The 27944-nt window shown below is 42.0% G+C and overlaps 1 protein-coding gene across 10 annotated transcripts in view; it reads right to left on the reverse strand.

The window, feature by feature from the left end:
* Window positions 1–27944, reverse strand: part of PPP2R2B (protein phosphatase 2 regulatory subunit Bbeta) — a 510815-nt gene that overhangs the window by 159053 nt on the left and 323818 nt on the right. For 5 of the 10 annotated variants that reach the window (XM_070793763.1, XM_070793762.1, XM_070793766.1 and 2 more), the window contains one exon: window positions 21199–21339. The exons of the other annotated variants lie outside the window; for them this stretch is intronic. In XM_070793763.1, coding sequence (XP_070649864.1) covers window positions 21199–21339 — 141 coding nt within the window. The remainder of the gene's footprint in view (window positions 1–21198; window positions 21340–27944) is intronic. 10 annotated transcript variants of the gene reach the window in all.

Here is a 27944-nt window from a genome sequence, read left to right on the forward strand (position 1 = left end):
GAACTGAAAATTAAAATTATTTTTCCAAGACTTTAACTACACCATCCTATATCTGTTGTTAGGTAATTAGTATTTTGTGTAGCAGAGAGGACTGTCTTGCATTTCTGTATATTTTTCGATCCATCTTCATTTTTCCTGGCCTTGTATACAATGTAACTGAGTAATTAAGAGGGAGGGTTCTGCAGTCCAAAGGCTCTGGGGTCCAAGGTCACTCTCATTCCCAATTTCCTCTTCTATAAAACAGTGAAGAAAATCTCTCTTTCATAGACTGATTGTGAGAAAGCAGTGAGATAATGCAAATAAAGCAACCAGCACCAGGCCTGGCATCTGATAAGTCTTTAATAAAGTCGAGAAAGATAGGGAAAGAACGTGACATGACTGACAGGAATTTGGGGGCAGAGAGGGTATGTTCATTGAATTTTTTTTCATCTCTCCTCTATGAGAAGTTTATCATCTCACAATGGGTTCAAACTCATTTCTCTTATCTCTGTGATTGGCTCTTGCTTTTTGCTTTGACCCCAAAGTTAGAATCATAAATATCTCCCACTGACTTGATGATTTAAGACAAAGGCCAAGGATTCTTTCCTCATTTACTGTTTAAAAACAGCCTTTTGTGGAGCTTTTTGATGGACTGCAGGGATATTTATGACTCAGGCCTCCTGGCAAAGTCCCTGATGCTGACTCATTCGTTACCCTGGGAGGGAAGAAGGCAGCTGGAATCATCATTCATTATTCTGTTGCTCAGTTATGGGGAAAGGTCAGAGGTAAGCCACTCAACACTGGTCTGAGTATGAGAATCAGAAATGCAATCACACCTTCTTGACCGTAAGAGAAAAAAGAATTTCTAACAAACACACACTCAGAAAAATGTTTGCAGAGCCCTGCTTCATACAACTTCTACAGCACTGCTAAATGGTAATATTCTGTCTCATGCCTCAGGCTTTCAGCTCCAAGCTCACAGCAACTCCCATTCCTCTGCAGAGCAAGTGAAAACTAAGTGACAGGTGATGGAAACGGCAGGACCGACAGAAATAGAAAGAAGGAATCATTTGGAATTTCCACAGTGACAGTGGCCTCGAAATTAGGAAGAAAGGGCAAACTTGCAGAAATATAAGGAGAAATGGAAAAGGCTTCATAAATCAGCAAAGGTAAAATTTATGATTGCTACCATGAACAGTAACAGCATGAATAAGACTATCACTTTCACAGCAAAATCATCAACAAAGACGACATCAATAAAATTTATGGAAGGTACAAAGTTAGGAATATGCAAACCAATGAAAGAGAAAATATTGATAGCTAACACTTTTTGGAGCGCTTAGTGTCAGGAAGGGGGCTACACAGTCTAAATGTTATTTTTTTTAAATTTAATCCTCAAATGGTTCTATGAGGTTCTACACACATTTATAGCTGGGGAACTCGAGATTTAGGGCTCAAGACCACACAGTTAGCTGAGAAGACAGATTCTAAAGCCAATTTTCTGCTATCACTGCTTTTAGCATAAGAAGAGTTGTGTTGAAAATAGTGCTATCCACTGCCTATAAATTCTTGCCGTACACACACTGCAAAAATATTTTGGAGCACTCAGCATTACTCTTGGCTCTAGGTATAGGCTGGTATAGGCTGGTAGAAGAGAAATTCTGGACCAAGTCTGGACTTTCAGGCCACTGTGAACTCTTGGCATCACTTCCTTACAAATGTACATCCATGGGGGTGCAGTTTTGCAACTGAGACTCAAATCAACTAGAAAACATTCAAGTAGCACATTTGAAGCAAGTTGTAAGGGGCAGCATAAAACTTATTGGATTTCCAAAGCACAGGGCTGGTTTATTGAAAAAAAAAAAAGCATTTATGGTATTGCTAAGGGTTACCCTAAGATCAATGTCAACAGAAATTTTTTTCACAAGATATGAAATTGGAGGAGGGGGGAACTGTGTCTTGTTTCAATGCAGCAGATGCTCCCAAAAGAGGTACCCTTGCCCCATATTTTAAATAAGTGAGTAAGATTTCTATAGCCTATCCATCAATACTTGGTTTTTGGCAAAAAGCATATGACCTAATACGTATGCTTACTAAAGCTTGAGACTAGAGAAGAAAGAGGACAGGATACTGAGTTTCTGAGTGAAGGCTGTTCTTTCCAGCTTGGGCTGGAGCTTTAGACCAAACCTCCCCAGGCAAGCCTGAGAAAGGCATGGAGTGGGCACTGAGCTTGAGAAGGGCATGGGTAGATACAGGGCAGGGAAAGTAAAACACACACGCACGTCGCTTTTCTTACAGTAGTACAGGCCACGGTCACTATCGTGGACGGTTAAATTCTGCCAACCAGCAACCTACCTCAAGGTCTTGGCAACACAGTGGTTGGATAGTATCCACCTTCTCTGTTGAATTTTGCTCTGAATCATGACAACAATAACGGTAATAATAGTGGTGGTGATGGTAGTTGTAGCATAGTCATCACAGTAGCAGGAATAACAACAACTAACCTTTATAACATGTATTTCCAGGTGTTGCTTGAAGTGTTTTATACATATTACCTCATAGCCTTGTTGTGAAGGCAAAATGAGTTAGGTACTATTACACACTTTTCACAGATGGACAAATGAATTCAGAGTCCTCTCTGTGACATCTCATTCAGTCCTCACGATCCCCTACGTGGGTACTTTATTATCACTTTACAGAAGAGGTGACTGAGGCACAGAATGGTTACTTGCTCACCGCTCCACAGTTAGTAGGCAAAAGAGCCGGTTTGGTTTGTTGGATGTCAGAGCTCACATTCTTAACTACCACACTACACCACTGGTAGCAGTATTCCCTCTGGAGATACTAGAGGCATATCCCCGGCCCTGATCCCTGCCCCCGCACCTTCTTCCTCTCACTCCACCTATCCTAGGGAGACCAAGAGGCAAAAGCTGGGATAAAACCAATGCCTAGCTCAAAGGGCTGCTGTGACAACCGAAATCCTGCCATGTATGGGAAGGGTTTGCATGGTGCCACCTACAGAAAGACCTGATACTCCTTACACTGGAATTGTACCACAGCTCTCATCACTTCCCCATCCCTGTCAAAAGCCTTTCCTTCTCAGGCCCAGAAGGAGGCTGAGGATGAATTTCCTAGGAGAAGAAGAGGGCTAAGGGTTAATGTGTGAAAGATGAACTGAACCAGATGAGGGGAAAGGGAGAAAAAAATTGCTTTGGATCTCATTGCTAGGAACCCCCATCTTTTTTATTATTTGTATAAATCATTTGACTGTGAAGGCATCACAGGGCAAGCCTCTGAGTATGCCGATGATAATGAATTGGGTCCCACAATAAATAATGGGGGAAACCAGGCTGCCAAATGAAGAAAGATTTAGATCATTTAAATCCTAGGCTATGAGTTGTCAAATCCAGTTTAATACTGATAAGTGCGGGATAATAACTCATAGCAAACATTGCCCCTACCCCAAAGCCCCTAACCACAGCCCTTATAACCCCTTCTCTCACCCCTTGCAAACAGAAAGAAAGCCCTGAGGGGATTTACAGAATAAAAAGGGATGGTATATACTGACCAGAAATGAGCCCAAGTTATTACATAATAATCCCAGATGCGTCAGTTTGGGCTTAGTGCAAATACAGAGAGCTAATAGAATGCTTCAAGGTTCGATTAGCTGCCAAAGAGATTCTAAATCAGGGCAGGTTTTATATTATTAAATTGGATGGGAGAAAAGGAGTCTCATGGTTGGGTATACTGGGTAAAAAAAAAAAAAAAAGACAGGATTAGGGAAATAAAACCAAGGGCATTGCTGGGCGGCTAAGGAGTGGCCTAAGGGTGGAGCCAACTTTGACAGACACAAATGTCAAAGCAAGAGAATTTGATTGTCAGCATGGCCTATTCTCAGCAGCTGAGGCTGTCCTCATATCCACATTCAGGGATGTGATCTAGAGGGCACGAGAAGCTGGATCCTACCTGATAACCCAGGTGTTTCAGGAATTGAAATAGTCATTCCTTGATTGGTTGATGAATTATATAACTCATCTGACATATATTTATTGAACATCAAATATGATATACATGCCAGGCAAAAAAAATAGACGCTATGGTGACAATCTAACAGTTGACCAAAATTTATACCATACCACATTCTTAGTATGCACAAGCTTCTGAATTCACTCAAAAATCTAATGATGCAGTTACTGTTATGGACTGAATGCCCAATTTCATATGCTAAAGTCCCAGGCCACAAGGAGATGGCATGTGGAGATGAGGCCTTTGGGAGTAATGAGGCTCGATGAGGTCATGAGGGTGAGGCCTGCATCATGGGGTTAGTGACCTAGAAAAACCAAAGAGCTTGCTTTCTCTCTTTCTCTCTGCTGTTGGGGACACCATGAGAAGGTGGCTTTCTACTATACAAGCCAGGGAGGGAGTCCTCGCAGGGGAAGTGGATCAGTAGGCACCTTGATCTTGGCCTTCTGGTCTGCTGAGCTGTGAGAAACACATCCCTGTTGTTAGAGCCACTCAGTCTATGGTATTCATTAAGGCAGCCTGAGCAGACTAATGCATTTACCTTTGACATCATCATTTTCTAAACGAGTAAACGGAAGCTCAGCAAAGTTAAGTAACTTGCCCAAGATCATGTAGGGAAGAAATATGCTAACATCCTAACTCCATCTAAAGCCCAACCTGCTTTCACACTTCTTCCAAAGGAGCTCAACACCAACAGCCATTGTGAGAAGAAAGGACCTCCTTGTGTGATTTCCCCTACCCCCTGGCATCGTCCCCTTTCCCAGGTAGACACACAGATACATTTCATAAGTGGAAGAAGAATTAAAGTGAATGAAAATGTTCTGGTGCCATGTGGTAACTACTGCCAATACCATCATGAGAGTATGAAATCAGGATCGCAGCTCTACGATCTCTCGCAGTTTTCATCCCTGCTCCATCCCTACTCTGTGGGACATGTCTCTGGGTCAATAGCATCTCTAATTAGTTCTTTCCAAAACTAGTAACTTTTATTCTTTAGTGCTGCTGCTGTTGCTAAGTCGTTTCAGTCATGTCTGACTCTGTGCGACCCCATAGATGGCAGCCCACCAGGCTCCACCGTCCCTGGGATTCTCCAGGCAAGAGCACTGGAGTGGGTTGCCATTTCCTTCTCCAATGCATGAAAGTGAAAAGGTGTAAGTGAAGTCACTCAGACATGTCTGACTCTTTGCGACCCCATGGACTGCAGTCCACCAGGATCCTCCGTCCATGGAATTTTCCAGGCAAGAGTACTGGAGTGGGGTGCCATTGCCTTCTCTGAATTCTTTAGTGCAGTACTTCCCAAAAGAAGTAATGTGAGCCATATGTAATTTCAAATTTTTTAGAGCAACAAGAAATTTAAAACAGAAACAGGGAAAATTAATGCATTTTACTTAACCCAATTCATTAAAAATATTATACTTTCAACACATAATGAGCAAAAAAAAAATTATTAGTGAGTTATTTTCCTTTTTACATCCTATGTCTTCAAACCCTGGTTCATATTTTACACTTACAGCACCTCTCAATTTAGACTAGCCACATTTCATGTGCTCCACAGCTGGTAGGGCCACCATGCTGACAGTGAGCTCTAGCTGGATCTTGAATTTTCATTGACTTGTCCTGACTAGATTACAGGAACTGTGCTTTCTAGTGGCATTTTTTACGAAGCATCTACGACATGTCAAGAGTGTACTGAGCATTTTCCTATATATCATACGGAATTCTCCCAGTGGCTTGCCAAGAAAATATTGCTGGACTCACACTACAGGTAATGAAACTGAGGAAGGGGTTGAAGAGCCCACATTTGTGGGGAATATTTAATTTTACCTCTTTAACATCTAGCATATTGCCTTGCCTACAACATGATTTAACAATTACCTATGAAATGAATGGCAGGTTACTCAGCAGGCCTACAGAAGAGCTGGGATTTGAATCAGGAATGCCAGATCCTGAAGCTTGTATTCTTTCATTAACACCATTTTAATTCTAATGTGTCTGTCATAGCCCCTAGTACAATGTTCAGGATTCCCCAGTGTTGTTAAATATACAAATCTTTCATCCTAATCAAATAACTAATAGCAACTCTTTACCCAGATGTCATATTTATTGATGTCTTCCTCTCTTTTGACTGCATTTGGTTCAACAAATAGTTGTCAGGTACCAACTCAGACCATGGGACTATGCTCAACCTGAGATCATTAATACATGATCCCCACTCTCAAGCTACAAGAGAGTTTAGTTGAGTGAAGTGCTGTTGAAATGGAGCAGAACTCTATGGTCCTTGTCCTCCCATGTCCTCTGCCCGCCTTCTGCCTGTGGAAAAACTTTAGCCAAAGAGCAAGTTTAATCAGAGAAGTGAGAACATGCAGAAACAAAGGAAAACTATCAAAGGAGACCCAATAATAATAGTTTAGTCAGTAAGCATAGCCAAGGACCTTTAGTTCCTTCTCACGGGCTATAGATAATATTCTGAGCCATATCCTGTGAGCTGTCTTATACAGATTGAAACGCCCACCAGGTGGAAGAAGTTAACGACATGATGACTAGACTGTAGCCATGACATAAGCTACCACAATTCCAAGAACTAGCTTCAAGTAATAGAAACCAAGTGACTCTAGAACTGAAGATTTATTCTACTTAAAACAATCAAGATGATGCTGGCCAGACTTCAGATAACCAATTTCAGGGTGACTGTCAGAGCTGACTGTACTCTTTCTGCATGTAGCCCCCTCCCTCTGTCTAAAAAAGCTCTTGCCCACTGATTGCCATTGGGGTAGCGGGGGAGTCGACCTCTGGACAGGCATCTCCCACCACCTCTAGTTGCCAGCATCCAAAATCAACCTTGTCTCTCTACTGGCTTTGAGCAGCAAGAAGCTGGATCTGGGGTCAGTAACACTATTAAAAACCTTTGATTCACAGATGAGCTAGAAGTGGCTATCAGTTCAGTTCAGTTCAGTCGATCAGTTGTGTCCAACTCTTTGTGACTCCATGGACTGCAGCACGCCAGGCTTCCTTGTCTATCACCAACTCCCAGAGTTTACTCAAACTCACGTCCATTGAGTCAGTGATACCATCCAACCATCTCATCCTCTGTCCCCTTCTCCTCCTGCCTTCAATCTTTCCCAGCATCAGGGTCTTTTCAAATGACTCGGCTCTTCACACCAGGTGGCCAAGTATTGGAGCTTCAGCTTCAACATCAGTCCTTCCAATGAACACCCAGGACTGATCTCCTTTAGAATAGACTGATTGGATCTCCTTGCAGTCCAAGGGACTCTCAAGAGTCTTCTCCAACACCACAGTTCAAAAGCATCAAATCTTCGGTGCTCAGCTTTTTTTATAGTCCAACTCTCACATCCATACATGACTACTGGGAAAACCAAAGCTTTGACTAGACTTGTTGGCAAAGTAATGTCTCTGCTTTTTAATATGCTGTCTAGGTTGGTCATAACTTTTCTTCCAAAGAGCAAGCATCTTTTAATTTCATGGCTGCAGTCACCATCTGCAGTGATTTTGTAGCCCCCCCAAAAATAAAGTCTGTCACTGTTTCCACTGTTTACCCATCTATTTGCCATGAAGTGATGGGACCAGATGCCATGATCTTAGTTTTCTGAATGTTGAGTTTTAAGCCAACTTTTTCACTCTCCTCTTTCACTTTCATCAAGAGGGTCTTTAGTTCTTCACTTTCTGCTGTAAGTGTGGCTATAAATGTCATCATATAATCTCTACTATATAATTTAGCAGTAAATTATATACTACCTAGATTCCATATGGGGAACTCCTGTGTTTCCAACAACAAGTTCTTGAAGGAGGCAACGCATACATCTGTGACTCCCCGAAGTATTTTGCAGAGTGCTAGGCAAGTGACAGGTGAACATCTCTTAATTAACTGGCCTCAGCTCTGTCCCTGTTTCTGTGTGTGCCAAGTAACTGAGAGCCAGATTCCTTACAGGCAAAGAGCAGCTTGATCAGATGTTGCTAAAGTTCTAATTATGGATCACATTTCTCAGAGAATACAGAGGTAGGAGGGCTCTCCGTTCTGACTTACACTAGAAAGCTTAAAACTAATTCTGTTGAGGTTTAAGAATTAAATTAATTGGTAAATTAATTCAAATATTTATTAACTATTATACATTAGCTGTAACACTAGAACTATGAGCAAGATAGTCCCTGTCCTTGTGTCAGTGTCTGGTCAATGACACAGATATATGAGGAGGTAATTGTAATACAGTGTGATAAGAATGAAGGTAAGTACAGAGTGCCCTAGTAGCACTTAGGGGGAGCATCTAACTTGAACTTGGTGGAACAGGGGAAGCTCCTTGGGGAAAGCATCCTAGGTCTAGTGGTAGAGGACAAATGAAGGTCAGTCTGACCAAAGGGCCAAGGATGGGGAAGGAAGTGTCCCTTCCTGCCAGGCAGAAGGAACATCTTGTAAGAAGATCCATAGAGCATGGCATGTTTGAGGGTCAGACGAGACTTTAATATGATAGGAGCATGACATGCCAGGGCTGGGCAAAAGAAAGAGCCATGTCCAGATGATCCTGGTGAAGTAAGCTTGAGATTTATGATGAAGGTCTTCATGGAAAATAGGAAGAGGCAACACTAAAGGTTTTAAGGGGAGAAGTGAGAAATGTTTTAAGAGCATTTTATTGTAGCCCTTGCTGTGTTTTATCACAGTGCTTCTCATATTCTATGGTCACTGTTTTTATATCTGCCTCTACCAGTATCCAGAGAGCCTTAAGACAGAGTTCCTACTTCTTTCTCTCTGTGTCTCCAGGATAGCTGAGGCTGAATACATATTTTCATGAGTAACATCTCTGGTACTCCTTGGTAGGTCTGAGGGACTCAGCCTGTTGAGGATGTATTATCAGAGGGGTTCTTAAATTAGATTCCTTGGACCTCTTGAAATTATATATAAAACTATGGGTGTAAATACATAAAATTTTTCAGGAATGAGGGATTATAATTTTCATCAGATACTCAAAGCTCTCTCTAGCTAGGGAAGACCTCTCAGAGGTGAAACATCAAAGGACAGTTAGCACAAAAGGTAGAAAAATGAACTGGTACATATACATTTCCAAGTGAAGATGGAGAGGTGGTAAAAGAGGACAGTTCTATAGTAGGAAGACAATGTTTGCAAGAAAAGGGAAAAGAACCTTGAAGAGGGACTTCTCCAGTGGTCCAGTGGTTAAGAATTCACCTTCCAACTCAGGAGACCTGGATTCCATCCCTGGCTGCAGAATTAAGATCCCACCTGTGGCAGGGCAACTGAGACCATGAGCTGCAATGAACGATGCCAATTGTTGCAACTAAGACCTGATGCAGCCAATAAATAAATGAATATGTTAAAAAGGAACCTTGAAGAAAGTATATCAATTTCCCTCATGTCTTCTAAGTTGGCAATTCATAGCTACCTAGGCCCCAGAGAAAAATGGTTTGAGTAGAGCTATAAGGAATTGTGAAAGCACTGCTGAAAGAAGTCATGGTAAACATAGGGTCCTTAGAGTCACAGAACCCAAGGGGAAAAATGGTAATCGCTTTATTATTATTATTATTACTGAAAGAAAAATATTGTGCAGGAGCCACTTCCTTCCCCTTTTCTTTCACAAATCTGCGTCAGCAAACCTAATATTTTTAAATGATAGAAATTACGTACACACACAAACACATATAAACAGAAAAAAGTTCTGATATTCGTGAAACTAGTCATGATAATTCTGTCTTGATAGTGGAAAATTGATGATTTTTACTCATATTATCTAATTTAAAAAATAATGAACATGTTTAGCTTTACAAGCATTACATATCAGGAATGCAAAAATTACTGCTTTAAAAGACAGAAAACCACAGGAAAGCATGTAAGTGAAAGTTGGTCAGTCATGCCGTCCATGGGATTCTCCAGACCAGAATACTGGAGTGCGTAGCCTTTCTCTTCTCCAGGGGATCTTCCCAACCCAAGGATCAAACCCAGGTCTCCCACATTGCAGGCAGATTCTTTACCAGCTGAGCCACCAGGGAAGCCCAAGATTACTGGAGTGGGTAGCCTATCCCTTCTCCAGGGGATCTTCCTGACCCAGGAATCGAACCCAGGTCTGCCTCCTCATAGGCAGATTCTTCACCAGCTGAGCTACCAGGGAAGGCCATAGGACAGCGTAGCACATCTCACATTATGTTTCATTGGCCATGAAGCTCATAATCACTAGAAGAATACATTAAAATGCAGATTCCCGGGCCTGGCTCCAGTTCTACTGAATCAGACTCTTTAGGAATAGGACTTGGGAATCTGCAATTTACAAAACTCCTCAGGTAAGTCCTATGCTCACCACAGGGGTTTTGAAAAGACCTGGTTGATGAAGAGGCACTCAGGAAGGAAGGTTCCAAACTAGCAGGTGGCCTTTCTTCTACATGTATTAATATGTGTGTCCCATACACGAAGAGGGCATAGACAGAGAAGAGCATAATACTCCCTCTTAATGCTCCTTTAGTGATTTAATTTTTTTTTTCACCTTTCAAAATACCTTCCATATACATTTTTTACAAATGTACTTATTAATATAATCTGAAGTTGGAGATGGTGGTGGCAGGGGAAGGGACCCCATGTAAATGATAAGCTGAGAGTCTCGTATTATATCCACAGAAATCCCCTCATCAGTGGAGCATGGGGTGAAACCAGGCATGATATCCCAGAAAATGGCCTGCTTTCTTTCAGATACCCATGCATGTTTCACTCTCGCCTCTCTCGAGGCTGGCTTGGAGTCAGCAGCTGGGGGTCATATCAAGGCCAGGGACTGCCTCTCTCAGGTGGAGGTGAGGCACCCTCAGGGCTCTCAGGGTCCTGTTAGGTCAGGAAGGGCTGGGTAACCATCCATCAACCATTTCTAGAGCTGGCAAGGCTGCCTTCCCTGGAGAGTTGGCTTCCAATACTGAGAGACCACAATTTTAGGTCACCTAATTTTTGATTTATTCAGTCATGTCATATTTGATCCACCCTTGTATGTCATCCTAAATTCTTCTGAAACAGAATGGAGTAAAAATATTCTCCTTCCACAATCCTGCTTGTCAGATCGATAGCAACCTAGTTTCCAAATATAAACATGTGGACTGAATGCTCTTTCTGTTTCTAGGTAAGAAAGTAACTATATTTTTTGTGATGGGGAAGACTTCCTCTGGGTTTGCACCTCACTGGTGATTCTTCACCAAGGTAATGGGATTGCCTTAATCGAGCCCATTAGACTATCTTCTTGTAATTATCTCAGGGGCCAATCTGTCTATGTAATGGGCTCTGGAGGCATCAAGCCTTCACGTTCTTACAAAGGAAAATGCTGTGCATGTGTCAGAAGAGAATTGTTTTCAGGAATTACTGGTTAACCATCTCAACAACAGCCAGAGGGGCAGGGCTGGGGGGAAGGTACTTTGCTGTGATACAGCAGGAAATTGCTAGATTTGGGACTTTATGGCCCCAAAGGGTATTCCTTTTTTTTTTTTCTTTCTTTTCTTTTTTTTTTTGAGAGCATTTGAATAAATCTAAAGGACGCATGATGCCAATGGCACAAGGGACTCCACACCATCTGTTGAGGTTGGGCAGGCTGCTGCCTGTCTGCTTACTATGAGAGGATACCAGGATCTTAAGGCTGGAGAGACTGCCAACATTGGATGGCTTTGGGAGTAATGAATGGCTTGCTTTGCTGCTTTGCCGGACTGGGCTTACAGACTCTCCTGATCCCTCTACTAGGACCATGAATGCTCTGATGTCCTGGATATCTTCTCTAACTTTTCAGCCAGTGCTGCTTGAAGATACTCACACACTAAGCAACAATATTCTAATTTCTTAATTTTGTTCTTTGAAATTTGAATATGTAGTATAAATAGGGTAGATCATAACGAAGAAAAAAATCAAGAAAAGCTATCCCAGGTGGTGCTAGTGGTTAAGAATCAACCTGCCAATGCAAGAGATGCAAGACACAGGTCCAATCCCTGGGTCGGGAAAATCCCCTGGAGGAGGAAATGGCAACCCTACTCTGGGTTGCCTGAAAAATCCCATGGACAAAATACTCCAGTACTGCTGCCTGAAAAATCCCATGGACAAAGAAGCCTGGCAGGCTATAATCCATTGGGCCACAAAGAGTTGGACACAAGTGAGTGACTGAGCACACACATAATTAAAACATAAAACTAAATAACAGTAACTGTTATGGGTTGAACTTGTTGTTTAGTTTCAGTTGTGTCCAACTCTTCTGCAACCTCATGGGCTGTAGCCCTCCAGGCTCCTCTGTCTATGGGATTTCCCATGCAAGGATATTGGAATGGGTTGCCACTTCCTTCTCCAGGAGATCTCCCCAACCCAGGGATCAAAACCACATCTCCTGCATTGGCAGGCAAGTTCTTGACCACTGAGCCACCAGGGAAGCTCATGGGTTGAATCATGTCACCTTAAAATTCCCAGTGGTCACATATAGATGTGAGAGCTGGACCATAAAGAAGGCAAAATGACAAAGAATTGATGCCTTCAAACTGTGGTGCTGGAGAAGACTCCCGAAAGTCCCTTGGACAGCAAGAAGATCAAACCAGTCAATATTAAGGGAGATCAACCCTGAATATTAACCTGAAGGAATGATGCTGAAGCTCCAGTATTTTGGTCATCTGATGTGAACAGATGACTCACTGGCAAAGTCTCTGATGCTGGGAAAGACTGAGGAAAGATGAAGAGGGTGTCAGATGATGAGATGGCTGGACAGCGTCACCAATGCAATGCAATGAAGATGAACTTGGGCAAACTCAGGGACATGGTGAAGGACAGGAAGGCCTGGCATGCTGCAGTCTGTGGGGTCACAAAGAGGTGGAGACGACTGGGTGACTCAACAACAACAACAACATTTACACTGAAGCCCTGCTCCTGCCCACCCCACCCACCCCCAATATCTCAGAATGTGACTTTATTTGGAAATAGGGTCACTGAAGATGCAGTTAGTTATGATGAAGTCATGGGGGACCTTAATCCAAGATGACTGGTGTCCTTATAAAAAGGAGAAATTGGGATACAGAGACATACACACACAGAGAGAGTCATATGAACATGACGGCAGAGATCAGGGTGATCCATCTGTAGGTCAAAGGACACCAAAGATTGCCAGTAACCACCAGAATCTAGGAAAAAGGCATGGAACAGTTTCTCAATCACAGACTTTGAGGGAACCAACCTTACTGATCCTGATTTCAGACTTCTAGCCTCCAGAACTGGGAGACAATACATTTCTGTTGTTTAAGGCACAGTTCAAGGTACTTTGTTAGAGCAGCTCTAGGAAACTAAAACAGTAATACACAAACCAGGTTCTATGCTTAGCATTCTGTTTATCTCTTAACACATTTCCGCAACAGTCTTAGGCTTGCAAGATGGGTGTGAATTATTAATTGGTAGGAAATGAATGGCTGGATGGGTGGGGAAAGAATTGTTTTTCTTCTCCCCCTGCCCTTTTTTTTTTAAACCACCAACTGTCCATCCTAATAGGCTTTTCAATGAATGCTGGGCTGAAAGGACTTGGGAAATGATATAGGATCTACACATTCGGTACATATGTGACTTTGTTGAAAATCTGTCAACTATCATATAAGGTTACTAGCAGGCATCACATTTAGAGCTCTCCCTGAATGTGACACATGTGAGATGCCCTTTTCAAGAGAAAGAAAATATAAGGTAGCTCCTTTATGCCTAATGAGAGGGAATTAGTATTAAGCCCAGTGACTCTGATGGCATTTTTATTGGACACAGTGTCCCCTTCCTCAAATCTATTCCAATTTAAATCCTTTAAGCATTAAGATCAGAGAAGGCAATGGCACCCCACTCCAGTACTCTTGCCTGGAAAATCCCATGGATGGAGGAGCCTGGTAGGCTGCAGTCCATGGGGTCGCTAAGAGTCGGACACGACTGAGTGACTTCACTTTCACTTTTTACTTTCATGCACTGGAGAAGGAAATGGCAACCCACTCCAGTGTTCTTGCCTGGAGAATCCCAGGGACAGGGGAGCCTGGTTAGCTGCCGTCCATGGGGTCGCACAGAGTCAGACACAACTGAAGCGACTTAGCAGCAGCAGCAAGCATTAAGATACTATATTTACAGTTATTTTTTTCTTTTCTGATTCTGTTTAAAAATTATCTCAATTCTTCTCTCTGTGAAATCAATTTTCCCCAAGCTTTCCTCCAATAGATCTTTTGCAGTATAAGGGAGAAAACACGTACCAGACTATAAAGCCCAAAGGAATAGGAACCATACACCGAGTCAGAAACTAAAACACGCCCCAAATATGATCACAAAATCACCGAGAAAATATCACTGCCAATCAGTATGCCTCCAGACTGAGTGGTCTGTAACCAGGACTGCCAAGATTAAAGCCAAGACTGATGACATGCAGAAGTGGGCCTCCCTGGTCTTATTGATCCTCCCCCACTGAGAGAGAATCATGGTTTAGCAGGCAGAAATCAATGCCACTGCATTAAGCTAAGTCAAGTGTAGATTTATTCGTACCATGCTCTGAAACATCTTTATAAAAGGGGCAAAAAAATTTAAATCTATATATGGTTATACATACTCATCTATAAATAAATATGTATTTATCTAACTAGATACCTGTTCTTTTTAAATTCATATTTAAAAATATGAAAAAAATATAGGCTGTTACTACATTTTCTCCCACCTCCAGTTCCAATTCTTTCTTTCAAATATAAAAGAAGCCATTTGTGTTGAGATGTTGTCAACTTGGCTCCTTGAGCTGCACCCCAGATTTTGATGGAATGGCAGAGCAGACGCAGATATACTGCAGCCAAAGAGGCAAGGGCAGCCATTTACTCTTGAGGAAATCATCATTTTTGGCTCTGCAGGAGAAAGGAACCTGGCCCTTAGACTTTGAAGTCCCTGCACCACAGGGAATGCAGAATTTGTTCCCTGCCTTCCTCCAGGGAGAACTCACAGGCTGGGACTGAAGAGAGCTTTCAGAGTGAACAACGGGTGGAAAGCATTGCCCTTCCAGCAGTGAGAAATGTGAAATTCCATTCCTGTCCTCACACGTGTCACCAGGGAACCACCCTGTGGTTCATCAGCCCTAGGATGCTAGCCAGGCAATCATTTGTCCTCAGGGGCTCAGCCTTAACCTAAAAAATCATCAGGAGTGCCCAGAAGGGGCTCCTCCTCATTTTTCATCTCTAAGAAACAAAGAACAAAACATTTTACTGCAAGAGATTTTGGGGGGTTCTGATGGAGAACAGCTTAGAGCTCATTTTTCCCTTAGGCAGGCTGTCTTTCAACTTCTGAGCCTGCTGTGCCTGTGAAGACATTTATCCTGCCTTCATGCACATTCACAGCCCCGTGGGCCCTTGAAATGCACCACCGGCCTCGGGCGGGTGGCCAGTAAACCAACACAAGTCCCTTCACCAAACATGCTCAGCACCACAGAGATCAGGTGGTTAAGAGACCAGGGGTCAAGTTTATGTTCAGTTTAAAATATAAACTACCCATTCCTAAGTCACTAGGAAAATAAATCACGGCCCCAAAGCCCTTCCGTCTTTCAACAGGAGACACCTGTGTTTTCATAGCAGTGTCAGTTCACTTTCTTAGTGGATCCCAAGACTAAAATGCACCTCTCAGGAGAGAGAAAAAGAGAGGGGGGCATGCAGGGAAGGCAGCAGAGAATGCTGGATCAGAATCAGCAGGCCTGGGTTCTTATCCTAGTCCCACCACTTGGTAGCTGTCTACGCTTAGGTGATATAACTTCACTGAAACCCCAGCTTCCTTGACTCTAAAATGAGACATACCATTGACATATATACACTACCATGCATAAAACAGATATCTAGTGGGAAGCTGCTACATAGCACAGAGAGCTCAGCTTGGTACTCTGTGATGACCTGGGTGGGATGGGGTGGGGGGTGGAAAGGAGGTTCAAGAGGGAGGGGATATATGTATACTTATAGCTGATGCACATTGTTGTACACCAGGAACCAACACAATATTGTGAAGCAATTATACTTTAGTAAAATAAATTTTTTTAAAAAAAATGAGAGGCAGAATTTCAACAAATATTCTAAGGTTTTGAGTTTTATACATAAAAATGGGATAATGAAGACTGATTTGTAACACTATATCATGGTGCATGCTCAGTCATGTCCATCTCTTTGCAACCCTAAGAAATGTAGCCCGCCAGGCTCCTCTGTCCATGGGATTCTCCCGGCAAGAATACTGAGTGGGTTGCCAGTATATTATGGAAGACCTAACAAAAACATAAATACAATAGCATTTTGTAAGCTGTTAAGTAATATATAGATGTTAGTTACTGCCATATGGACTAGAGGGAATTCTTGAAGGACTTAATATCAAGAGCAATTTGGCACAGTAACTGGGGTCCTAAAATAATATTAATATAATCACTATATCACTAAATCTATAATAGTAATAAATAATAAACCTATAATCACTAATCTCTCTCAACTTTGGTTTCCCCACCTAAACTGCTTGCCCTCCGCAAGAGGAGCACATGAGATTAAGGAAGTGTAAATGTGCTGAAAACCATAAACTGTCCCCAAAACGCAAGCAATTATTATTTAGAGAACTCATTTTGACTTTTGGCATTACGGCGCACACACTGTTAGTTCCTGGCGCCATGACAGATTTTAATTGGCCTGGCTATGAAAACTTTCTAGAGCTATTATGTGCTACACCTGTGATGGCCGTGCAGCGTGCTAATCGAGACAATTAGGCTGGGGACCCAGAGAACAGCTTTCCACCACTGAGCATAATCCTCCTCACTTTGAGGGAAATTAACAGCTGCTTTATGGTCTCCCACATCATCTCACTTTCTTGGAGAGAGATCCCCACCATATCCACCTCAACTCTGCAACATTGATCACTGGTGCCTAGGATGACATAACATCTGTGAAGAAATATTAAGTCTGACTTTGAAATGATTTTTGGGCTAGGAGGGGGAAAAAATGTCATATGTGGCACATGCTGGGTAAAACAGTCCCTGAGTGACAGCCAGAATCAGGGGGAAGAAAGTTCATCACTTTTAAGGGATGTATTTAAGAGAAAAAAAAAAAAAGGAACAGGGGATGAACAGATCAATTTAGCTCTCAAGCACTTATTCTCTGCCTAAAGAAGGGAGAGGAGATTGAAGCTTCCAGGCCAGTGTAACTCTGCTCTTCAGCTTCTCACTGACATTACAAAACCTTCAGGGATTTCCTTCCTCTCCCCCATCTCCTGATACGCCCATCTCTTCTGAGAAGCATGAGAAATACATCTTGTTCTTTGGATTCCCTTTCACCCTTGGACAAAGTCACCTTGGTTGGCAATTAGTGATTATTAATAAAAAGATGAGAAACATATTAATAGATGTTTGCTGTATGCTGGCCATCAGGTTCTGAGTTTCCAAATATTTATCTCATTAGATCCTGTGAGATAAAAAGTGCTATGCAGACACTTTAACTCCTGTTTTACAGACATGGAAACTAAGGCTCAGGAAGGCCAAACTAATAAGTTGGTAGAGTCTGGGCTTAAATTAGGGTCTGTAGACTTCAGAGCTTTTCCATAACATCATTGCTGTCTGTCATCTGTGGAAGAACCATTACTCAAGGGCTTGGGGACAAGGCCTAACTCACTTTTGTGACCCTAGTAACTAGGACTGTGCTTGTCACCTTCTAGGTGCTTATTGTGGAACTTAATTTTGGGAGAAGAGGAGTTTCCCAAATTGCATACTATCTTTGGAATGAGCCTCAGCATCCATTCCTAAACATCTTCTCTGCCTTGGCTGAGTCACAGAAAATGACTCTTGCTCCCTAAAGGTGGATGGTTTGACTGTGAGATCATCTTGGGGACACAGGTATGTCCGGGAGCAGGTGGCTCATTGCAAATGGGAAGGTCCCAGGAAGGAAGCAGTTGGTTTGGGTCTACTGCATTCTGCTTTGGAAGAGGCCAAAGTAAACCATTATACCAGCAGCTCCCAGTTTGCGTCAAGTGCCCCATGGTATTTCAGCAAACTCACACATGTGCTGGAGGGTGTTTTAAGTTTTGAGAGAAAAACAGCAACAATCACCATCTATTGGATCTGTGAGAACTAGCACAAGGGAACTCACATTTTAGCATTCGTGTGCGGTTTATTTCCTTTAATAACACAGTATCTTTGCAAAGCTGGATTTTGGCTGTTAATGTAATCAAAACAAGTACTGTGTCGAAAACAAGGTAAAACAGAAAGTGAAGCTGGCAGTGTCCAGGGTGATTTCAGAGTTTGAGAAGCTGTGTTGAGTCCAGCAGGGGCACATTTGTCATTACAAGCAACTGTAGTTAAGATGAAATAAAATATGATTTCTTTCAACTTATGTGTGGTTGCAAAGGGTCACACACGACTTGGCGACTGAACAACAGCAACACAGTTTCTATAACCACTCATCCGCTAGAGGACATCCAGGGTGTTTTCAGCTTTGGGGCAACTATGAGGAATGCTGCTATAAACACTGTGTACAGGTTGTGTGCAGCTTCTTGTGTGAACGTAAATTTTTATTTTTCTAAGATAAATGTAAGGAGTGCAGTTTCTGGATTATGTTTAGTTTTTAAAAAAACTGCAAAATGGTTTAGCAGAAGGGGTATACTATTTTACTTTCCCACCAAAAAATATATGACAGATCAAGGTTTTCTGCATCTTCACCAGCATTTGGTGTTGTCACAACTTTTTATTTTAGCCACTGTGATAGATACCTTATTGTACAGTATTAATTAGCATTTCCTCAATGATATTGAACACTTTTTGAAGTGTCTATTTGCCGTCTAAATATCCTCTTTGGTGAAACGTCTCTTCACTTTTTTTGCCTGCTTTCTAGGATTATTATCTTTTTTATACTGAATTTTAGGCTCTTTATATACTTTAAAAACTGTTTTTTGTCTGCTATGTATTGATAGTTTGTAAATATTTTGTCCCAGTCTTTAGCCTGACATTTCATCTTCTTAACTGGGTTCCTCCCCCCGCCCCTGCCCTGCAGAGCAAGCGGTTTTTACTGTGATCAAGTTCAACTTATCTAATTTTCCTTTTATGGATCATGTTTTGTGTCAAGTATAAGACATTTTTGCCTAACCTAGATCCTAAAGATTTTTTTTTTTTTCTCTCTAAAAAGTTTATAAGTTTAAGTTCATAAACTTAAGACTTCGATCCATTTGGAGTTACTTTTTGTGTACACTGTGAGACTTAGATTGAGGTTCATGTTTTGTCTATAGATGCAGCTGCTCCAGAACCATGTGAAGAAAAGACTTTCTTTCCTTCATTAAACTACAAGTAAAAAATCAGTTGGGCATATTTGCATGGGTCTGTTTCTGGAGTCTTTATTATGTTCCACAGATCTGTAAATCTATCCCTCTGTTACTACTATATGGTCATTATTATTATTAAATATATTGATTTCTATTTTATTATTCTTTTAAAAGTCATTTTAGCTATTATGGTTCCTCTGACTTTTCGTATAAATTTTGGAATAATCTTGTCTACATCTACAAAAAATCTTGGTAAGATTTTATTAGGAATTATATTGAGTCTGTATACCAATTTGGAGAAAATTAATACCTTTTCTATGTCAAGTGGGCAGGGAAGGCCTATGCTTTTAAACACCAAATAACAACACTTGTTTATTTTGGGACTAGTATCATAAACTTAACTTTCCAAAAGGGGCTTTAAGTACCATGTTTAACAACATGTAGCCTTCTTTGATGGCAAACTGAATACAGAATTATATTTCTTGACTATAACAAAACAAAAACTCAATCATCTGCTAAATGACAAGATGCTCTCACCAGTAATAGAGAGTGGTGGGGACTGTGGCTTGCAGGAGAAAGCATGCTGCCTAGGAACAGGCAGCTACATAATTTCTCTAGTTGTTGAGACCATGGACACAGCATTTTTACGTCTTATAAAATTTCAACGGAAGCCAGAAATCAATTTTTTAAAAATCTAAAATGTTGGCAGCTATCATAACATAAAATGAAACAGGTAAAACACACACCTTGATGGACTGGATCCAGATACCAGCCAACTCTCTGTCGTTTCTGGGCTGAAGGAGCCAACAAGAAAGCCTCTCCAGTCTCAAGAAGTTTACAATCCAATGGAAGTAATAGAGAAACAAACACTGCAAAGCAGTACCGCATGCTCTGGTGCCAGTTGGAGCTGCAGTGGCAAGTGGCAGGACCCTTAACTCTGTTTTGGGAGGTCAGAGATGACTTCCCAGGGAAGTACATTTATACAGTAACTCAAAGTAGCTAATTCAATATGTGCTGTTTAATCCATAGTATCTCTAGAAAACATTGATAGGATCAAAGCACAGGGCAAAGCTTTGTTTCTGGGTATCAGAGAAAGTAATACATAAGAGGTCATATAATCCAAGGATTCTCCAAATATCATGTCACTTCTTAGAGGAATTACAAAGCAAAAGCTTTCTAGAGGTGACAGTTTCTCCAGCCTCTTAGAGTAATTCTGAATTTCTTAAAATCACTTACAGGGGTATAATCTGACCTCAGCCTGCCTCTACAGCCTCTTCTTCTGTCTCCCCATTCCTGCCTTTTTTCTGCTTTTCCAATATATAAAGATTCATGTTCTTGTGTTTTGTCATCCATCCACCCAATCACCTACCCATTCGTCCATTCACTCATCCATCTATCTATATCCATCCATCCAAGAAATATTGATTTAGGACCACAATTCCAGGTACTGGTAACACAGCAGTGAATAAAGCTGACTCAGTTCCCACCCTCATTGGCTTTACATTCTAATAGGAGAGACAGACATATAACATGTGGTTGATGTGAGGAGTTCTATGAAGAAAAATTAGACAACGTTAAGGTATAGGAAATAATGTTACCATTTTCAATAGGGAGTTGGGAAGGCTTCTGGTTAATATTTGAACAGAACTTGAATGAATCAATGGAGCAGACAATAGAAGTATAGGGGGAAGAGTTTCCCAGCAATAAGAAACCACAAGTATAAACAGCCCGAGTGGGAACACATCTGGCCCACTCGGGGAGCAGCGTGGAGGGTAGAGTGTGTGGAGCATGAGGGCAGCAGGAACTGAGGTTGGAGAGGAGGCCCCATCTGTGAAATTCTGAGGGCTTGGTTCACACAGGCCCTCAATGTAAGGAGAAGGCATTGAAGGATTTGAGAGGGGCAGTGACGTGATCTGACTTACAGAGAGCAGACAGTGGGTAGAGACATGGAGACAGATAATCCTGTTGGTAGGTCATCACAACAGTCCAGGTGCGAGAGGGAGGCGGCTTGGACCAGTGCAGTAGCGATGAGGGCAAGGAGAAGCTGGCCAATCTGAAATGCTCTGGAGATTGAAGAGACAGGTATGCAAGGGGAAGGAGTCAAGGATGACACTCAGGGTTTTGTCCTGATCAAGTACATTTACTGACACAGGGACCATTCTGTGCCTACAACTTCACAAGGCTGGCTCCTCATCATGATTACCACCTCATGCCAATGTCCCCTTTTTGGAGCATCTTTCCTGACCACCCCTGATTCAATTGAGAGTTCTGAGTTTAATTTTTTTCTCAGGACTAACCAAATATATGAAATTCTCTTTATCTTTTTATTTCAACAATTGATCATCTGGATTTCCTGACTGCAATGCAAACCCCAAGAGAATAAGGACCATGTCCACCTGGCTACATCCTCAGTACCTAATTCAGAGCCTAGATGATGGGACATGGTTGATAAATGTTCGTTGAATGAGGCTTGGATGGTGTGAGACAAGTTAAAAAAGGCTGCAGTTTCCTTAGTGTGGTTCTTTTCAGAACCTTGACTAAAGCCATCAGTTAATCAATGAAATAATATTGATTATTTGGTCCAAACTCTGTGCCAGAGTCTGAGAAAGCAGAATTGAGCACAAAAAGTACAATGTGCACCCCCATGGAGCTTACAGCACTCTGGTGGAGTGCAGTAAATACTCTTACACACATGCGCTTCCCCTGTGCTAAGAATTCAGAAGGGAAGGTTCCCAGAGCTCTGACAGCATGGGATCTGGGGATCCATTCTTGTCAGGTAAGCACAGGGCAGGCAGCTCTGAGCTGAGATCCACAGGAGAAATCCCCGTGGGCCTCAGGGATCTCTGAGCAGGGTATATGCTCAAATTGTAGATCCTGGTTTCCATGGTGCTTCTTGTGAGAGTAAACATTTTGGCAAAAGCTGAACTTCTCCAGTCTTCTCAGGTACTGGGGCTCAGCTGGGTTAGGAACACAGATAAAGATGAGCAGCTTTTTCATGACAAAACTAGGGTTCTGCATTTATCATGACACATGTGCAAAATGGCAACAACACCTACTTAAACCTACAGTCACTCCTAAAGGAAATCAACCCTGAATACTCATTGGAAGGACTGATGCTGAAGCTGTAGCTCCAGTATTCTGGCCACGTTGATGCCAAGAACTGACTCCCTGGAAATGACACTGATGCTAGGAAAGACTGAAGGCAGGAGGAAAAGGAGACGACAGAGGATGAGATAGATAACATCACCAACTCAATGGACATGAGTTTGAGTAAGCTCTGGGAGTTGGTGATGGACAGGGAAGCCTGGTGTGCTGCAATCCATGGGGTGGCAAAGAGTTGGACGCGACTGAGCAACTGAACAACCACCACCTACTTCAACAGGACTGCTAAGGGTGAAAGGTATTGATGTTTATAAAGTGCTTAGTACAGTGCCTGATATACAAGAAACACTAAACAACTAATAATAATTATCATCAGATTTCAAACTCTTGAGGGGATCAATATGTGATTGATTACCCTTACTCTTCCTACACATAAACATCAAACAACACAGTACCTCCTTACACACAGAAGGGGTGTAATAAATATATGTTGAATGAGTGAATGATGGTTGTCTCAATGGCACACTATTTTGGATCAGGCCAACCAACCATTCTAATGAGGGACGGCACAGTAAATAAACAGAAATCAATCAGGCCAAGCCCTTTTGTGAAGTTAAGCTGTCAAATGGTTGGTAGCTGCTGTTAATGATTCTTGCCAGCCAAGGACACTAGACAATTTAAATGGTAGGAAGTCAGTATGGTTGTTGACTTTAAAGTAAGCATAAGTTATATGGTGGGAGGGCCCAGAAGATTCAGTGATTTTATGCATCAGTAACTTGCAATAGGAAAGCTCAGCCGGAGTCCAGGAATAGTTGCTACTGAAATGGCATTTCTTTTGCATTCAAATCTACAAGCTAGATTGGTGCATGTGATTTCTCAGCTGCTACCAGAATATAGGAAGTAGTTTTGAATGAACACTAATCAACCAGGCTCTCCAGGGGCACCTTGTACCTGAAAACCTCTGAGCACTTTGTAAACAACAGTTAAGTCTCCCTGTCCCCTGAGGTATGGGCTCTGGGATTTTTGCTTATATCAAGCAGAGTTGAAGCAGAAAAGCTGTAATCATGAGCAAAGTGGGTGTCAAAAGGGATAATTCTCATGCCCCTCACAAGTCTAAACTTGAAAAGGGTCAAAATTATCTCCAAGGCCCCTAAGGTATTTTACCTGATATTTTACCTGATAACGTTAGTTCTACCACAAGTCCTCCCAAGCGTCTGGGTGGGGGATGAACAAAGGGTTGAAAATAAGAATAGCCACTTTAGAGGGCAATTTGATACTAACTGTTATGGTAAAATCCTTCAACTCAGCAATTCCACTTCAGCGCATTTTAACTAGAGAAATCCTGGCACATGTGCTAAACAGGCATCAGCAAGCACCCCCTCCGCTGTGTTTTCTATGAAAATCTGAGATTAAGTTCAAGGTACATCTAGCAAGAGGAGAATGATTAAATAAAGAAGGGAACAGTATGCAGTAGTTAAAAGAATAAACCAATACATATAACAAAAAAGCACATAAAATAATATGTCCATCATAAAACAGATTACTGAATGACAAGAGCAAACTATAGAATCCTATGTGCTGTACGACATATGTGGTGGTTTAAAAATATGTCCAGAAACTATTAAAATTTGATTCTCTTCTTGTAGCAAGTGGAACCTGATTGACCTCCCCTTGTATGTGGGCCAGACGTAGTGACTCATTTCTCATGAATAGAACATGGCAGAAATGACAATGTGTCACTTTCAAGACTAGTTCAGAAAAAGGCATTGTGGCTTCCTCCTTGATATCTCTCTCTCTCTCTCTCTCTCTCTCTCTCTCTCTCTCATCACTTGCTCTAGAGGAAGCCAGCTACCCTCTTATAAGAACACTAAAGGAGTCCTGCAGTATGCCCAGGTAGCAGTCTTCGGCCAGCAGCCGATGATGGACTGAGGCCTCCAGCCAACAGCCATGAGTGAGCCATCAGGGAAGCAGATCCTCCAGCTCCAGTCCTGCCTTCAGATGACTGCAGTCCTGGCTTATGTCCTGACTGCAACTTCATGAGAGATCATAAGTGAACTCCTCCCACCCCCAGTACAGACATCTATGCATTCCTCACTCTTAGAATACTAAAGGTTTTAGCTATGAAAAGTACATTATTTCAAACCGCTGAGTGTTGTGACAGCAATCAATAACTAGTATACCATCTATATAAACATTAATTTAAAAAAATTTAATACATAGAGACAAATGTATAGAGGAAGGTCTGGAAGGATATGCTCCAAAGCGGCACTAATCCCCTGAAGAGTGGGATTGGGACAGTTAAGGTGAAATTAGCTTCACCTTCTGTATTTTTGCTGCACAAGACCCTGTACATGTATTACTGGCATACTTTTCAGTTAAAGGAAGGAAATGTAATTTAAAATTCCACTACTTGAGAATTTCATGGTAAGTCATATAAGGCTGAAGCTTACCTTTGATCATCTCCAAGAAAGAAGGTTGCTTAGCAAACTTGTTTAATAATAAACAAGGTGATTAGCAGAGCTCTCCAACCATACTTAAGAAAGCCAACTCCTGTCAGTTACTCTTACAAATCACCTCAGTCTAAGTCACACACAATAAGTGATTTATTTTATCCATGTTTCTTATCTATTGGTATTCACAATATTCTTACTCCCAAAGAATAGCCAAATTCTTTTGAAACTGACAAAGGTGCCTCCATTGAAAAAACTAAGTTATATATTAATGCACATTGTTCTTATCAAGCAGCTTGAAATCAAAGAGTTTATGTCGTCAGGCTAAGGTTATGGAAAAGGTATTTTTAAAGTAACTTTGTACTGGATTTCTTTTAGGCTTGTGCTAATTTGTTTTTCAACTTTGAGCCTGGGGGTCTGCATCGTTTAATGGAAGTTCTGTGGCAAGGACCCTGATCTCCGTCTGGGGTTAGACTGGCTGCAGGCACCAAAGTTTCATGCATTTTCAGTGGAATTGGGTCCAGAGCTTAGTGCAAAATGCCTTCTGGGTGACTGACCAGAAATTCAATCACAGCACATTCATTTCAAAAATCCCTTTCATGTATCATTTAAAAGCAGCCTGCATATTTAAATTTGCATATCTCTGACCCTGGATTTTGGAAACACAGGAGAAGAATGAATTTCTATTTAGTTTTCGGGATGATGGAAGGAAATAAACCAGAGGCATTTCCTTTCCTTGACTACTGGGTAAATTTACTACTTCTGAAGGATTCTGAACCCGCAGTTCTGCAACATAAGCCGCTGTCCCATGGAGCTCGGGAATAACAATAACTAACATTTATAGAGCATTTTATACTCTTACAAAATGTGTTAGTATTCACTGCCTCATTTAACGGGCAGAGAGGCTCTTAATTATGCTTTCTGATGAGGGACAATGATTCTTTCAAACCCAGCATCTGCAGAGATTACTCGGGTTTTCCTTTCAAAGGAACACACTAAAGAAATGATGATGCCATGCTCTAGACTCACCAGGCTGGGGAAGAGTACACTGTAGCAGGTGTGAGACTGGTTAACTTCCCCACACCACAGCATGTGTCTAGTTTCTTTCAATGAACTCAAATGTATATGTGACTCTCTGCTACAGGAAGACAGGAAGGTGAGAAAGTAAATGCAGGAACTTCAGAACCTTGGCTTGAATCCTGGCTCAGCCATTTTCTAGATGCACAGTCTTGAGCAAATTGCTTCTTTGTTAAATATTTCAAATCACCAAACTTCTCAGTTTTCTCATCTGAAAAGTGGGGCTGGTGTTAATGCCACAAACATCATAGATTTTCATGAGAAATACATGGATGAATTCACACAGGATGCTAGAAGAGCATCTGGTGCATCACCAACACTTGGTAACCATTGCTGCTGTTACTGTTACATACAACGAGCTGCACTTTAGGGTGGGTGGGTCACAAGACACATCCTTCATTCACTCCAGGTGTGACTAAGAGGCTGTCTGCTGGGCACAGTGCCCAGCTCTGAGGATGTATCAGAAGGGTCCCTTAGGAGACGTGCATTTCTGGTGGATCAGTCAGATCCAAACAAAATTAAAAGTGAATGAAGTGGTAGAAGGGTTATGAATGGGGAATTGAGTTAGAGGATGAGTGAGCACAGGTACTATTTGATTTTTGAATGTGAGACCCAGAGTTTCAAAACATGGGAGGAAAAACAGTCTCAGTGGAGGGAATAGATAAATGAGAACCATGAAGGAGGAAGGAGCTGGGCAGGTTCAAGGGCTGATGGACCACGGCAGAGAGATGGGCTGGGTGTGTTCTGGCCATGGCCAAGTGTTATGGTTTTGTTCTGCATGGAAAGGGAAGCCACAGAGGGTGTGAGGCAGAGAGGTAACATGGTTTCATAGAGATTATTTAAATATATGGCATTCAGTAAAAATTTAACATATGTAATTGTACCATGGATAAATATCTATTATACGCCCATACACATATATTTGAATAGAGTATTGGCTTTCATGTGGGCTGAGGATTGGGGAATGGGGTGACGAGAGCAGGAACATAATAACTGAAGAGACACCTGCCAGCAGAAAAGTACAAAGTGTCAGTGGTGTCAGAGGTAAGATGTGGATAAGCAGAGAAGGGGGCACCATCTGAGGTGACCTTGAAGAGGGCGTTGCTTTTAGACATGCAGAGGTGTCTGGAAAACCCAGAGAGCATCGCTAATTGATGTATATCTTGCAAAGAGGCCATATATTAATATATCTTCCCTTGCAGTGTCCCAAATTTATATACGGATCTTGGAAATCTGCAAACAGGTGAAATCTGGGAGAGGGAGCATTTGTGTATCTCTTTTATTCCAAGTTACAGGGCACTTAAAAACTACTCTGTGGAACCCAACGGCAAGGAGGGTCCAGAAATAACCATGACTTGTCTGCACCCAAGTGGAACTCATTGCCTTGACCTCGCCTTGGCTTCTGAAGGCCAAGGAAACCCATAGAGCCTGACTTCCATTTTCCACAAGGCACTGAGGTCAAAGGGAACCTCTCCACGCCTTGAACTGAAGCTGAGTAAACACAGGCAGGCTGATATCCAAATGAAAATGACCCAGGAAGGACATGGAGCTCCCAGTGCCTGCTGCATCAGCAAGTTCAGACAAAGACCTCACATAGTGATACTATTCCTAGATTCATTTTGCCCACATCAGTGTTCTGTTTACGCCCTATTTCTGCCTGGTGGGCCACCCGCACCTCTCAATACACACATCTGAGATGTTAGCATTGCTGAGAGTTGCTCATACAAGCATTCTCTTTGGATCAGAGCTTTACAATGGTCACACGATTGAAATTCCAAATGACTGTCCCAAAGGTTAACCCACAGCAGCAAAAGAACATGCCAACTAGTCTCAGAGAGCTGGGTTCAAGTCTCAGCTCTGTCATTAACTGGCTTCATGATTCTGGGCAAGAATTCACATCCTGTGAATTTCAGTTTCCTCTGGGTTGCAAGTTGCCAACATCTACCTCAGATATCTGTCAGAAGGATTAATTATAATGCCATTCCCTTCTCCAGGGGATCTTCCCAACCCAGGGATCCAACCGAGGTTTCCTGCATTGC

Source organism: Bos indicus, chromosome 7 (assembly GCF_029378745.1).
Source record: "Bos indicus isolate NIAB-ARS_2022 breed Sahiwal x Tharparkar chromosome 7, NIAB-ARS_B.indTharparkar_mat_pri_1.0, whole genome shotgun sequence".
Lineage (NCBI taxonomy): Eukaryota > Metazoa > Chordata > Mammalia > Artiodactyla > Bovidae > Bos > Bos indicus.